The sequence below is a fragment of the Lithobates pipiens genome, unplaced genomic scaffold (assembly GCF_037356315.1).
Source record: "Lithobates pipiens isolate NorthernLeopardFrog02 unplaced genomic scaffold, aLitPip1_a1.2 Scaffold_8, whole genome shotgun sequence".
Classification (NCBI taxonomy): domain Eukaryota; kingdom Metazoa; phylum Chordata; class Amphibia; order Anura; family Ranidae; genus Lithobates; species Lithobates pipiens.
Window position 1 is genome coordinate 71,744,007 of NW_027507903.1, and position 13,252 is coordinate 71,757,258.

Genomic DNA, 13,252 nt, shown 5'->3' on the forward strand with positions numbered 1-13,252 from the left:
TTTTGGGGAAAAAAAAGAACAAAATGTTTACTTTCTTCTATTAAACATATCCAATAAAAAAAATGTAAAAATCAAATCTCTTCATACATTTTTCTGACAAGGAATTAATAGAAGTTTAGATAGAAGTTGTGCATTCTGGTATCCTTATTTTATTTTTTATATATAAAAAAAATCTACATAGTATGAAGAGGCAACAGTCTTTTAGGGCTCATGTACACAAACAATGTTTACCTTTGTCAGCTAACAGCTATTCTGCCAGATTTTCTTTATTTACTGCTATGGGACCAAAATGGTTGGCATAAAAGAGTGGATATGATTATAAACTCAGCACGCAGATTATGATCATCATTGGTTAGTAGACATGGGCCGAACACCCCATTTGGTTTGCACCAGAATTCTCGAACGTCGCAAAAGTTCAGATTTGAACAACAAACCCCATTGAAGTCTATGAACCGGAAAAATCAAGTCTCCATTTTGAAGGCTTATATGGAAGTTATTGGCCATAATATGAGTATGGAGGCCTAGGTACTGCCCTGGGGGACAGGAACCAGTGCAAAAAAATAGGCCAAGAGTAAAAAAAATGTCTTAGTCTGGTGTATCTTTGGCAGATTTTGGATTGAAGTGACAGGTGTGGAAAAATTGGTCTTTAGGTGGTGTTGGTGCCTTCATCCTGTAACCTTCTAGAGGTACTCTTGATGAAAGCAAGATTTGGTCTTGCTTTAAAAAAAAAAATTAGTTTGACTTGCCTGTCAAGCTTGTGTAGAAAAATTGGTCCTTTGGTGTTATTTGTGCTCATGAAACCTATACCAAAAAATTATTTCAACATAAGATCAACACCCACAAAGCTAGGCAGCCTAGACAGTCTTTCAGAGATTTGAGATCCCAATGACACTTAATCAGTGACATCAGTATAAGGGGCTTGATAGCTGCTGCTAATCTAGGACTTATTCATTTTTACAAATGTCTGTCGGTCAAAGGAGTCTATGGCCAGACACTCTCTTTTTTTATCTGTCACAAAACGTCTGGCAGCACTGAATGCCTGTTTGGAAAGCACGCTTAATGCAGGGCAGCTCAGTTGCATACTGGGCAAGTTTTGGCCAGTGGTATTCTTATGACCCAGAAATCCAGAGGATGGTCTACTGGAAAGCTCTCCATATCTGTTTTTACCCCTAGATAATCTTCCACCGTTTGATGTAGACGCTGCTGATGGGATGGTAAAGCTGAGATCCCTGGATGCTGAGGACTAAAAAAAATGTAAACTGTATCCCTGAGGTGGCCCTCTAGAGTCTGGAAACTCCTCTTTAAGGCCCCATTCACACCTATGCAAATTAGATGCTGCTTACACCGCATCCAATTGGCACGACGTTTTAAAATACATTCATTTTAATGCATGTGGTTCACATATGTGAGCATTGCCTAAAAAAGTGTGTGTTTTCTGGGCATTGCGGTGCGAATTACAAGTACATTATCTTCTATGGGAACGCATCTGATTCGTAGATGCATTCCATTCTGAAGACAAACTCTCTCCTTCTTGCTACACCTCCCCCTCTGCCCCTCTCTCTAACGGAGCTGGAATTCACACCGCACATCCTCTGCGCTCCCTCTGTGAGGACCGGATGAGTTTCGAGACTTTCCCCTTATAACGGTGGTCAAGGAGGGTTGCCAGCCAATAATGTTCCTTATCCCTGATGCCATTAATTCTTGTGTCCTTTGGCACGCTTTAAAGAATAAGGAAGCCCATGCACCACTAAGTTCACACATGTGCGGTGCGAATTCCAGCTCAGTTTTCTCTGTGAAGAGAAAAAACAGCTGTTCAGTGGTTTCTCTCCATTGTAGCTGTAGATTAGTGAGCAGGGAGAGGGGGAGGTGTAGTGAGGAGAAGGAGAGAATTTGAGGATTACAGTATCTGGAACTAACAATAAAAAAGTACAGCACTAAAGCACACTGAAACAACCATAAACATAAGTATAAACCAACTTAAATGCATACAAAAGGGCAAATAGCTGCTTTAGGTTAAGACAGTTCAAAATGAGAATCAGGCTGCAAATATGGGTCTGCTGGACAAAGGAAAGTCACCACCCATCCACATGACACAATTCAAATAAGCAGAAAACTGAAGATTGAAGTCTGTTCAGTAAGGACAGGAGTAGACCATCATCTGCTAAAGGAGTCACTCACCCAGGATTGTGTATCCGGCACCCAGGGTAAAGGTTAAATACTCTTAACAGAGACTGTGACTCTACTGCCAGCGGCAGTGATTCAAACAAGTGTATGGATGGAAGTTGAAACTCTGGAAGGCTGTCACTGAGGGTCGATAGCACAGTATATCTCATTGTTTCATCTGGTACCTATGATTCATAGTAGTCGTCTCAAACGATTAAGATTTTTTCTTGCCACAACTGTAATGTGTGTCTTCACAACACTTGCGGCAGGAGAAAATCTGAATTGTTCAAGTCCACTACTACGACTCATAGGTACCAGATGAAACATTTCACAACTTGTGCCACCCAGCACATAGTCTATTTGCTCAATTGCCCATGCAAGAAACAATACGTGGGATTGTACCATACATCAGTTTTCAGTGAGGGTTAATGAGCACATCGCAAGTATCGAGAAAGGTCATACCAATCATAGTGTCCCCAAACATTATCTTCGGTATCATACTAGGGACCCGACTGATACAGTTTCAGATTATAGACAAATCCATTCCCCATAATGGGCCGGTGCAGTATTGTTTTCTGTGTTTTTTTTATCTGGCCGTATTATCAGGAGATCGTGGCTGACAGACACAATGTCCAGTCACATCGAGGCGTGTTTAGCACGCTTGATGCCATGTTATTGGTGTCACATGGTCTGGCCAGATCGAGGCCTGGACATGCACGTTGGACACCGCACGTTGGACGCCCCATCACCAGCGTCTCTCCGTATGTCCGTATGTGGGGGAGCTGACTCATACCCCAGATGTCCTCGTGGATGAAACGCGCCGGTCACATTGAGCCAGCTCCATAACATTGCGTTACTTGGAATTCCTCGTGATCACATTGATTGTATGCTTAAACACGTCAGCCTTGATGTAAGTGTTCTACTTTTTTAATAAATCTACTTATGATGTACACTATGTGGTCAACCTTATGATCTGTTTTGGCAAACAAGACGGGATATACTGTACTATTGACCCTCAGTGACGGCCTTCCAGAGCTTCAACTTCCATCCATGAGCTTGTTTGACTCTCTGCCGCTGGCAATAGAGTCCACAGTCTCTGGTAAGAGTGTTTACCCTCTCCCCTGGGTGGCAGAAACATAATCCTGGGTGACTCCTTTAGCAGATGAGTCTACTCCTGTCCTTACTGAACAGACTTCAGTTTTCTGCTCATTTGAACTGTTTCATGTGGATGGGTGGTGACTTTCGACCTTTGTCCAACAGACCCACATTTGCAGCCTGCTTCTCATTTTGAACTGTCTGAACCTATAGTGACTCTTTTCACTTTATATGAATTTAAGTTGGTTTATACTTATGTTTATGGTTATTTTAGCACACTGCACTTTATTATTGGTGTACGCCAGTACTATCGGTCACACAGTTTACAATTTTATATGCATTCATTTTGCACACTTACTTATTGGTTTACACCTAAAATATGGTTCATCTTTAGCGCTGCACTTTTTTATTGTTCTTTCTTACACAATTTGTCAGATTGTAGTGCTAGCAGCTATTACTTCATTGATGGTAGCACAGTAATTTCTTTATTCACAGTATGTGGAACTGCCTTCTCCTAGCCACATACTACTCCCAAGGTTTCTGGGGACTCAAAACCAACTCTTAAAGTTTGACGCATGTCTTTCTCTGATTCAACAGCTCCAAAACTGCTATAGGCCTCCTCCTCCCTCTCTTCTTGTGGGTTCTGGGGCATCCCAAGAATGGTGTCTGCGTAAAGTGGGCTTTGAGAGGAAAGGAATTAATCTTCCTCCTGCTGCTCTGCCTTGAATGACATGCAGAAAGTATACTCCAGCAGGAACACAAGGGATTGTGCCACTAATGCATGCATTGCTGCAGCTCACCATCTTTGCTGCCTCCTCAGAAGGGGACGGTACAATGCATGCATCCTTTATAAACGCCATTGATATAGGGGAAAAAAAGCCAAGGTGCCCTAAGCCTGTCCTTGTGTCATACTCACACAGGTATTTGACGGCCCTCTGCTGCATGTGCAGCCGTTATAGCATTGCAAAAATTGAGTTCCACCTGGTCGGCATGTCACAAATTAGGAGATTTATGGGCAGGTGGAATTCCTGCTGAATTTCAGCCAACCGAACACTTGCTGTGTATGACCATCTGAAATGGTTACAGACTCTTCTGACATGCTTTAGAAGGTCTTGCAAACCTGGGTACCTGTTTAAGAAACACTGCACCACCAAATTGAGGACATTTGCCAGGCATGCCACTTGTTAACTTTCCCTGTCAAAGGTCGGACAGAAGGTTAGTGCCATTATCACACACCACCATTCCTGGCTCAAGCTTCTGTGACGTGAACCACCTCTGGGCCTGCCCCTGCAGAGCTGAAGGTCTCGGAGCTCTCTGCTCTGGTGTGGTTCTTGTCCCCTAGACAAACCAGCTGAAGCACTGCATGGCATCTTTTAGCCTGACTCATTGAATGACCCCTTGAACACTTAGGGGGTACTGGTGGTTAACTGCTCCAGCAGAGAAGGTCATGGGGGAGGGGGTGGAGCAGACAATTCTCACATCAACACCACCAGCTGTATGGAGACATGGTGGCAAAACAAGCTCCAGCACTGTCCTGGCCTGCATCCTTACTAGTTGCAAGCAGAGTTACTCAGTGTGCTGTGAACAAAAAATATCGTCCCTGACCATGCTTGCTGGACCATGAGTCAGCAGTAAGGTGGCCCTTGTTGCTAACTGCTTTCCCAACTATGCCAAAACATTGCCTTCTACGTGATGGTACAGAGCTGTAACAGCCTTACGTGAAAAAAATAGCGACTGGGAACCCTTCCATTGTAGTACAGCACATTCTGCAAACTCACAGAAGGGGGTAGAATCCGCCAGATGGGAAGGCAGGAGTTGCAAATCCAGCAATTTGGAAAAACTCGAATTTAGATGCTGGGTATGTGGGTGGAAGGGGAGTGTATTTTTCCTTACATTGCAGCAGCTGGGGCAGAGAAATTTGCCTGCTATTCTCTACAACTGGTGGTGTGCTGCTGGCAGACGTGTTGCAAGGACCTGTGACACCCTTTGCAATACCATCATCCCTTTCAGTGGAGGCTGCTGAAAGTTCTTGAGTTATAGCTGGTTTAGGCATGAGAGGTGAGAAGGAGATTGTGTCCCTTGTGTGTGGCTTTCGGGTGCTCTTGCCAAGGGGCTGAGTGGTGGGAGGTTAAATGCCTTGTCAAGCATGTGGTACCCAAATGGCTGGTGTTTTTGCCATGCTTGATCGGCTTGATGCAGAGATTGCAAATTGAAACAGTGTGATCTGCTGCACATGTGCTAAAAAAGACCCACACAGCTGAGCTTTGGGAAGTGGGCCGGGGGCTAACAGCTCCACAATCTGATGGCATAGTGTGGCTGCTCTCTACTCTTCCACGGCTGCCTCTTTGGGGTTGTGCCTCACCCTCACTTTCCTCATTTGCACGATCTGGCACTAGAAGACACGTCAGTCCTCATCACTGGAGCCAACTTGGCAATACACTGCAACTGGAGGAACATGACTGGAAATTTGTTTATCTGTGTTCTCCTCTCTCTGTAGGCTTATGCTCCTACCATCCTCAACCTCAGAACTAACATCAGAATCAAATAATGTGTGCATGTCCTTAGCCACTTGCTTCTTAACGCTGTGTTCAAATAATTCACCTGACTCCTCCATGCATGATGCTGGGGCCATGGCAGGAGTAGCTGTGGACAAAGAGGCAGAATAAGCCCCTCTAGCAGCTGCTATGGACTGCGCACTAATGCCAGTTTGAGTCAGAGGATAAGGATCGTTTAGCAAGCCAGCCCACCACCTCAGCTACATGCTGTGGCTGGATAAGCATGGGCAACATCACTAAACAGAGACAAATGGGGCCCTGCCTGAGGATGGACCACATACATCTTTGCCTGCGGACACAGACGCTGGTGGCCCCCTCACAGTGGCATGGGAACATCTGCCTCTCCTTGTTGGCCTTCCGGACATAATGAGGGGAGGCTTATTACCTACATTTTATAGATACTGGGAAATATGTAATTGGATGTACTTTATTCAAAGAAAAGTGGTGTTTGGTGCACTTTAAATTGAGGACTGATGCTGACAGAAATGTAAAAAATAAAAAAGGGGCAGCACCAGCGTTGCAGTCAGAATAGCACAGGCTGATCATTTTTTTTTTTTAAAAGGGGAGGAGGCAAGCAGGTGACAATTTTATTTTTATTTTTTTAAACGCAGCAACCAAAAGCACTAAATGTTGTGTAATGCTGTGTTAAACACTGCACTACACTACACTGACACACTACACCAGGGATCCTCAAACTACGGCCCTCCAGCTGTTGTGAAACTACACATCCCATGAGGCATTGCAAAACTCTGACATTCACAGACATGACTAGGCATGATGGGAATTGTAGTTCCTGAACAACTGGAGGGCCATAGTTTGAAGACCCATGCACTACACCAACACACTCTTCTCACACACTATACTAACAGTCTACGTTCAAAGTCACAATAAGTGAACACACTAACTGCTAGTTTCAAATGGCTCTATTTTTCTCCACTCCAACACACTAAAAGACCTGGCTGTGAGAAGTTACCTTTTAACGTGTGGGGTGGGACTATGAGCGCTGAGCCATTATTGGAGAAAGCAATCATCACTTTGTCCAATCAGGGCTCTGACCGTGCTAATTGGCGAAGTCTTGTACCTGACCAGCAAGACTTTATCCAATTGGGCCCTAGAATGCACTGAGAAGCATGCAGTGCATTATGGAACGCTCATAAGCTAACATCCCGCCGAGCTAACCGCACATTTGGATGTTCGCCAAACAGGCTGAAAATTGGCTCAGCGCGTCCTGTTAACCCATCTCTAATGGTTATTAGAGTTGACTGCCTGTATAATGAGGAATTGATAAAAGCTTAAAATATAGAAATTGCATGTTTTATAATCCTTATTTTAACTTTTATATAAATAAAAAATAAGCCACATTGTGTACAAAGCCCTAAAGACAGTGTTTACCTGTGCTTCACATGCATTTTTAAACACTCATTCAAATGCAGGTCTGCTAATTCCTTATTGGCTTTGTTGTGTTTCTTCGGATGCAGCATTTCCTATTGAGGTGCATTTGAACTTCAGGCATTCATCCTTTTCTTGTCTAAAGATGCTCTTTCTATTTAAATGCATGTGTTTCAGTAGCACTTTGATTGGCAACAGCTGCATTTGGCATGAACACACTAATAGTTCTAAAGTACTTCCTTAGGCCTCTTTCACACGGGGCGGATCAGTAATGATCCGCCCCGTGATGATCCGCTCGCTCAGCTGGGATCACTCCGTTGTCCCCGCTGAGCCGGCTGCGGACAGGGCGGTCTCCGCACACTGTGCGGGGACCGCCCTGTCAGATCTCCGCTCTCCTCTATGGGGATCGGACGAGTGTGTCCGTGTTCGTCCGATCCGCTCTGCAGACGGATAGAAAAATAGGATTTTCCTCCGTCTGCAGAATCGGACTGTTGCGGAGGCGGACGAAATCGGGTGTCTGCGGATGCTCATCCGCAGACACCCGCTATCCCATAGGGATGAATGTATGTCCGTATTTCATCCGCAAACGGATGGATGAAATACGGACATACCATCCGCATGTGTGAAAGGGGCCTTAATGAGATGTGGAGATTTGTGTATTAACTTGTAGTATGACACATTTAAAGCATTATGATCATGCATTTCATATAACTATATTCTGTTTTTTGTTTGTTTTTCCCCAGCTGGACCCTCATACGACTAGCAATGGTGAAACTTGCGGTTCATAATCTTAAGAATTTCTTTCCAATTGCTGGACTGGAATTAACAGGTTGGTCTTTCTCTTTCCTAGTTTCTTTCTTAAACCATTAATTGTATAGTTGGCAAACTTTTCAGTACTTGGAGGGCATTGATAATATGAGGGAGATTTGAGGCCTTCTATTCTTGAGATCCTGGTCCGCATTGACATGATTGCTTCGGGTGATATTCACACATTTGTCAGCTGCACATTCCTGCTGCAAATCAACCATTCTACCACATTCCAAAGGTGTTCTGTTGGATTCAGATCCAGTGACTGGCCTACCATTTGTATGCCTTAGAAGAAATCAAGATACACCAAGATCAAATCAAGGCTACATTTTTAGAGGCTTCTAATGTCCAGTTTTGGTGAGCTAGTGCCAACTGTAGCTTTAATTTTAGCTTTGTGGTATTGGCTGGCAGAAGTAGTCTTTTGATGTTGTAGTCCATCTATCTCAGGGCTCAACATTTATGTTTCTTATCTTAGCTAATCATGGTTATAACGAGTGGTTATCTAAGTTGTCATAGCTGTCAATTTCAACCATTTTTTTCCCTGACCTCTGTTTTTTTTTTCCTCAAAACTACTGCTCTCTGTATGTTTTTTGCACTAATCTGAGTAAACTCTAGAGACTGTTTTGTGTGAATATCCCAGGTAATCACCAGTTACAGAAATATTCCTACCAGCCTATTTGGTACCAATCGTCATGCCACAGGTCAAAATCACTGAGATCCTATATATTTTTTTTCATCCTAGTATTTGATGTGAAAAGATGTTCCTAATTAATTGCTTGGTGTGTATGTGTATATATATATATAAGAGAGAGAGAGAGAGAGAGATTAATTTTATTTGCTTCAGATTTGCCTATCGTAATCATACAAAAGACTTCAAGACTTGTAGTCATAGAGCATAGATTTATATACTACTTCTGTCAGGTGATTGGACACCGGCAAAAGCATTGCTAGGAATGCACCCTCGTATAACCATTCTCTATGAAATCCCAATTTTTTAAAGTGTTTTATAGTGGCAGACCTCTTATATTGAGTTTCTAGGATGACACTGCTCATAATTTTGTGGTAAAAGGTTTAGTCGGGTGAACTGCTTGCTAAAATTGTCTTTGTATCTTTTACGTAAGCTTTTTGATGGTGAATGACTAATTGGGGAACCCCTTGATCAGTGGCGTCAGGAGGGGGGCTGGAGCCCCGAGTGGGCCTCCAAAAAGCCCCGAGTCTCGGGCATTCACTAATCTATTGTTAGCCCCGAGCGGGGACTGATCTGACTGAGCACGGCCGAGTGACATAGCAGGCCCCACCTTCTGGAGCCTGTAGTGCCTATTATGAACGTCCCACTGGTCCAATGCCGGGACGTGTGACGTCCATCATAGGCGCTGCAGGCTCCAGAAGGCTGGAATTGCAATATGGCCGCGTCACTATGAGAAGATCCCCACTCAACATTAGGACAGGCGGCTCTCCTCTCCTGTCTCTGGCTGCCTGCTGTCTACTGGGATTGGCGCGCAGGCGCCCCACACCGTGGCTGAGCTGCAGGAGGAGCCAGAGGTCACTGTCACCTGAAGTCTGATGTTATGAGTAATGGTTAGGTAGGTCAGTGTGGGTCTGGCATATCTGTACATAGGATGACAATAAGCCATAGGCTCCATAGAGTTGGGCTTTATGGCAGAGTGGCCAGAAGAAAGCCATCACTTTCAGCAAAAAACAAAATTGCATGTTTTGAGTTTTTGGGCAAAGGCACGTGGGAGACTCCCAAAATGTATGGAGGAAGATGCTCTGGTCTGATGAGACTAAAATGTAACTTTTTGGCCATCAAAGAAAACGCTATGTCTGGTGCAAACCTAGCACATAACATCACCCAAAGAACACCATCCCCACAGTGAAATATGGTCAGAGTTGAGGGAAAGATGGATGGTGCTAAATAAAGGGAAATTCTTGAGCAAAACCTGTACCACTCTGCCCCTGCCCTTGATGCATTTAGCAAGGAAGGTATTGGCCTACTGCTACCATGGATACTACTTGTTTCCATGGAAAGGGGACCCTTTCATTCCATCCAGGCATCCTTCGTTAAATTAAAAGTGGGTCTGTGCTTTCGTCGTAAGCCTTGGACCCCAAAATCCTCCCAAGTCTAGCCAGAAGCCTACTTCATCTTCTGATCTTTTCTCAGATCAGGGGAATTTATCGCAGAAGTGGGCTTCTAAGATGCCTATCTTGACATTTCCATCTTTCCCTCCCACCAACACTTTCCATGCTTTACTGTTTTCAAGAGTCTGTACAAAAGTACTGGCTCTGCTCCTGGCTCTAAGATCGCAGGGCATTGATGTCATGGGTTCCCTTGATGGACCTCGAAGTTTCCATAGCCACAATGCTGGTTTTCAGCATTCAAAGGACTATCCAGTTCTTTTAAACTTTCAGATAGTGATTCATTTCAAGAAGTCTGCCTACCATCCTTTCCATCTCCTGGAGTATTTGGGACTGATTTTGGGCAGGAAAAAAATGTCCTTTCTCAGGAAAAGATTCCTTCTATGAGGTCCAGTTGCCGTACTCTCAGGTCAACCAGGCTTCCCACAACTCTCTTCTAAATGAAGGTTATGGATCTCATGACAGCCTCCCTCAAGACAGTCCTTTTTGCTCTTTTCCACTCAAGACCCTTGCAAATCAGCATTCTAATAATGTGGGACAAGCACATTCATTCTTTGGATTGCCCACTACTGCTGTGCAGCTAGGACGTTTCCCTAATATGGTAGACTTGCAACTCTGCCCTAGAATCTGGGAAATTGTTCCTTTCCTGTCCATGGAAGGTAGACCCAGTCTTGTTAGGCAGGGATGGGAGATGTGGTTCCTTGACTGTCCAGGCAGCCTGGTCTCCACAGGATTTGATGCTCCACAGCTACATTTTGGAACTAGGAGCCATGTGATTTTCCTACGCTGGACCCTTCAAATACATGGTCATTCAGTCGGGGTTCAGTCAGACAAAGCCATGTCTGTGGCTTACATAAACCACCAAGAGAATGCCAGAAGTTGGGCAGCCCTGAAGGAAGCAAGAGAACACCAAAATTGTGTGTGTGTGTGTGTGTGTGTGTGTGTGTGTGTGTGTGTGTGTGTTTAGACTGGTATATGCATTCCCTACAGCAAGCATTTTTCATGGACTACTTCACAAGATAGAGGAAGAACAGATTCAGGTGAACCTCATTACCCCAAACTGGCCCAGAAGAACTTGGTACCCAAACATATACAGATTCCAAGCAGATGACCCTTGGCCCCTTCCAAACAGCTCAGACTTCCTGTCTCAAGGCTTTCTGTTCCATATTCTCAGATGCTGGCTTTTAACAACATTGCTTTTAAAAAGCCAGGTCCTAAACAATGGGGAGTATTTCTGATTTTGTCATATCCACCTTAATCAAGATGAGCAAATCTACCTCTCGTTGGAGCTACCATCACAGCTGGAGGCATACTTCTCGTATGCCTGTCGTTTTCTTCTCCTTTTCAGATCTATTGAAATATTCTTTTGCTCATATCATACCCTTTTCCAGTCTGGCCTGGACAAGCATCTGATTCTTAGTAATATAAAAGGGAAAGGCCTTAATCATTTTATTACAGAAAACTGTGGCTTCAGACTCTTGTCAAGACCCTTTGTACAAGGAGTTGCCCATGTCAATCTCTCATTTCAACCTAGTAGGGGATGTCCCAAGAAGGGACATTCTGCTTCCTCTTCCACCATTGCTATGTTGCTCAAGCAGCTTATTCCAGAGCTTATGCTCTTCAGGAAATGATTCATTCCTACCGTATTGGGGCCCATTCCCCATTCCACCAAATCTGCGTTCCTCCTTGGGCTTTTTAGTATTAAGCATCCATTTCAAAAGTTTGCAAGACTGCCACATGGTTCTCTGTTCATACTTTCCAAAGGTTTTACTAAGTGGATCTGCGGGCCTCTACTGATGCAAATTTCAACTGCAAGTTGCCTCTAGCTGTCTTCTGAATGTTTCATGTCTGTTGACAATTGTTTTCAGTGGGCCTGTCTGCTGCTGTTATGTTGTTGCTACCCCACAGTTTATATCTTAGGGACATCCCATGGTCTATGATAAGATTCAGATAATGGGAATTTTGACTTGCCTGTACATTTTGTTTCTTTGAGTCCAGTACAGGACACTGGTCCTTCCCCTCTGTTTATCATTATTGCTCTTTCGAAAATTGGAGTGAAATGAGGGTGCACGTTGGGCATTCCAGCAACGTTTTTGCTAGTGACCAATCACCTGAAGGTAGCAACATGTAACCCCATGGTCTATGACTACAAGTCCTGTACTGTATGCCAAGATGTGGAATTTACAGGTAAGTAAAAAAATTCCCATTTTTTCCAATTGTTTGTATCTTGCCAATATTCAGAATTCTGAAAAATGAAGATGTCTTGTAAACATTATAAATTCCTTTTTTTAAATTTAGAGCTACCTGTTAAGTCCCCGCTTGGTATTGCTGTTGTCAAAAACCTAGAAAAGTGGGAGCAGATTCTGCATGAGAGAATGGACCAGTTTGGGGGCCCACCTCCTAATTATATAAACACTCTTCCAACTGAGCTTGCTGTTGGTGCGGGACCTGCTATTCTTCGGCATAAAGCAATGTTGGATCCTGAAAATACACCATTCAAGTGAGTAGACGTAGTCGTCAATGCTAGATGTGAAACATGTAAGGGCTGACAGATTCATGAAAATAGTATAGAATATCAGCTTTAAAATATTACACCAGCTATGTAATACATGTAGCGGTTTTCAGCCGGGCTAACAGTTTTAGCAATATTATATTTGTTTTTATATGTTATTAAAAGTAATAAGCTTTTAACAAATTCTATGCTTTTTCAATGTTTATGAAATGGGGTAAGAAAATTAAAAACATATATAAATAGGGAATGTGTGGCGCTGCCTATGAACTAAAAAGTGATATAATAAATTCCCCTTCACAGGTAAGTGCTGAAAAGTGAAGTAGTGAATCCCCATTCATATGTAGGTAATAAGGTATAATAACACAATATTTTAGGACCTTATTTGCTGCTGTAAATCTCTTAAAAACCCAGTGTTATATTTATCAATTAAAGACTACTACGTGCATAACTATCAAATTTGATCTACATGAACTATAACCTTATATAAATAAAATCCACCCTACACCCATATATATATATATATATATATAGCCACATTCAAAAGTGATTGATGGAAGTCCACCTGATGCAGGTATTTTTTAGGATCACTCTTCAG

General features: G+C 43.4%; 1 protein-coding gene across 1 annotated transcript in view; it reads left to right on the plus strand.

Moving 5' to 3' along the window:
• DMXL2 (Dmx like 2) overlaps positions 1 to 13,252 on the plus strand; it is a 283,261-nt gene that overhangs the window by 223,090 nt on the left and 46,919 nt on the right. The window contains exons 31-32 of the mRNA XM_077471038.1: positions 7,946 to 8,031; positions 12,444 to 12,645. Of these exons, the coding sequence (XP_077327164.1) occupies positions 7,946 to 8,031; positions 12,444 to 12,645 (288 nt within the window). The remainder of the gene's footprint in view (positions 1 to 7,945; positions 8,032 to 12,443; positions 12,646 to 13,252) is intronic.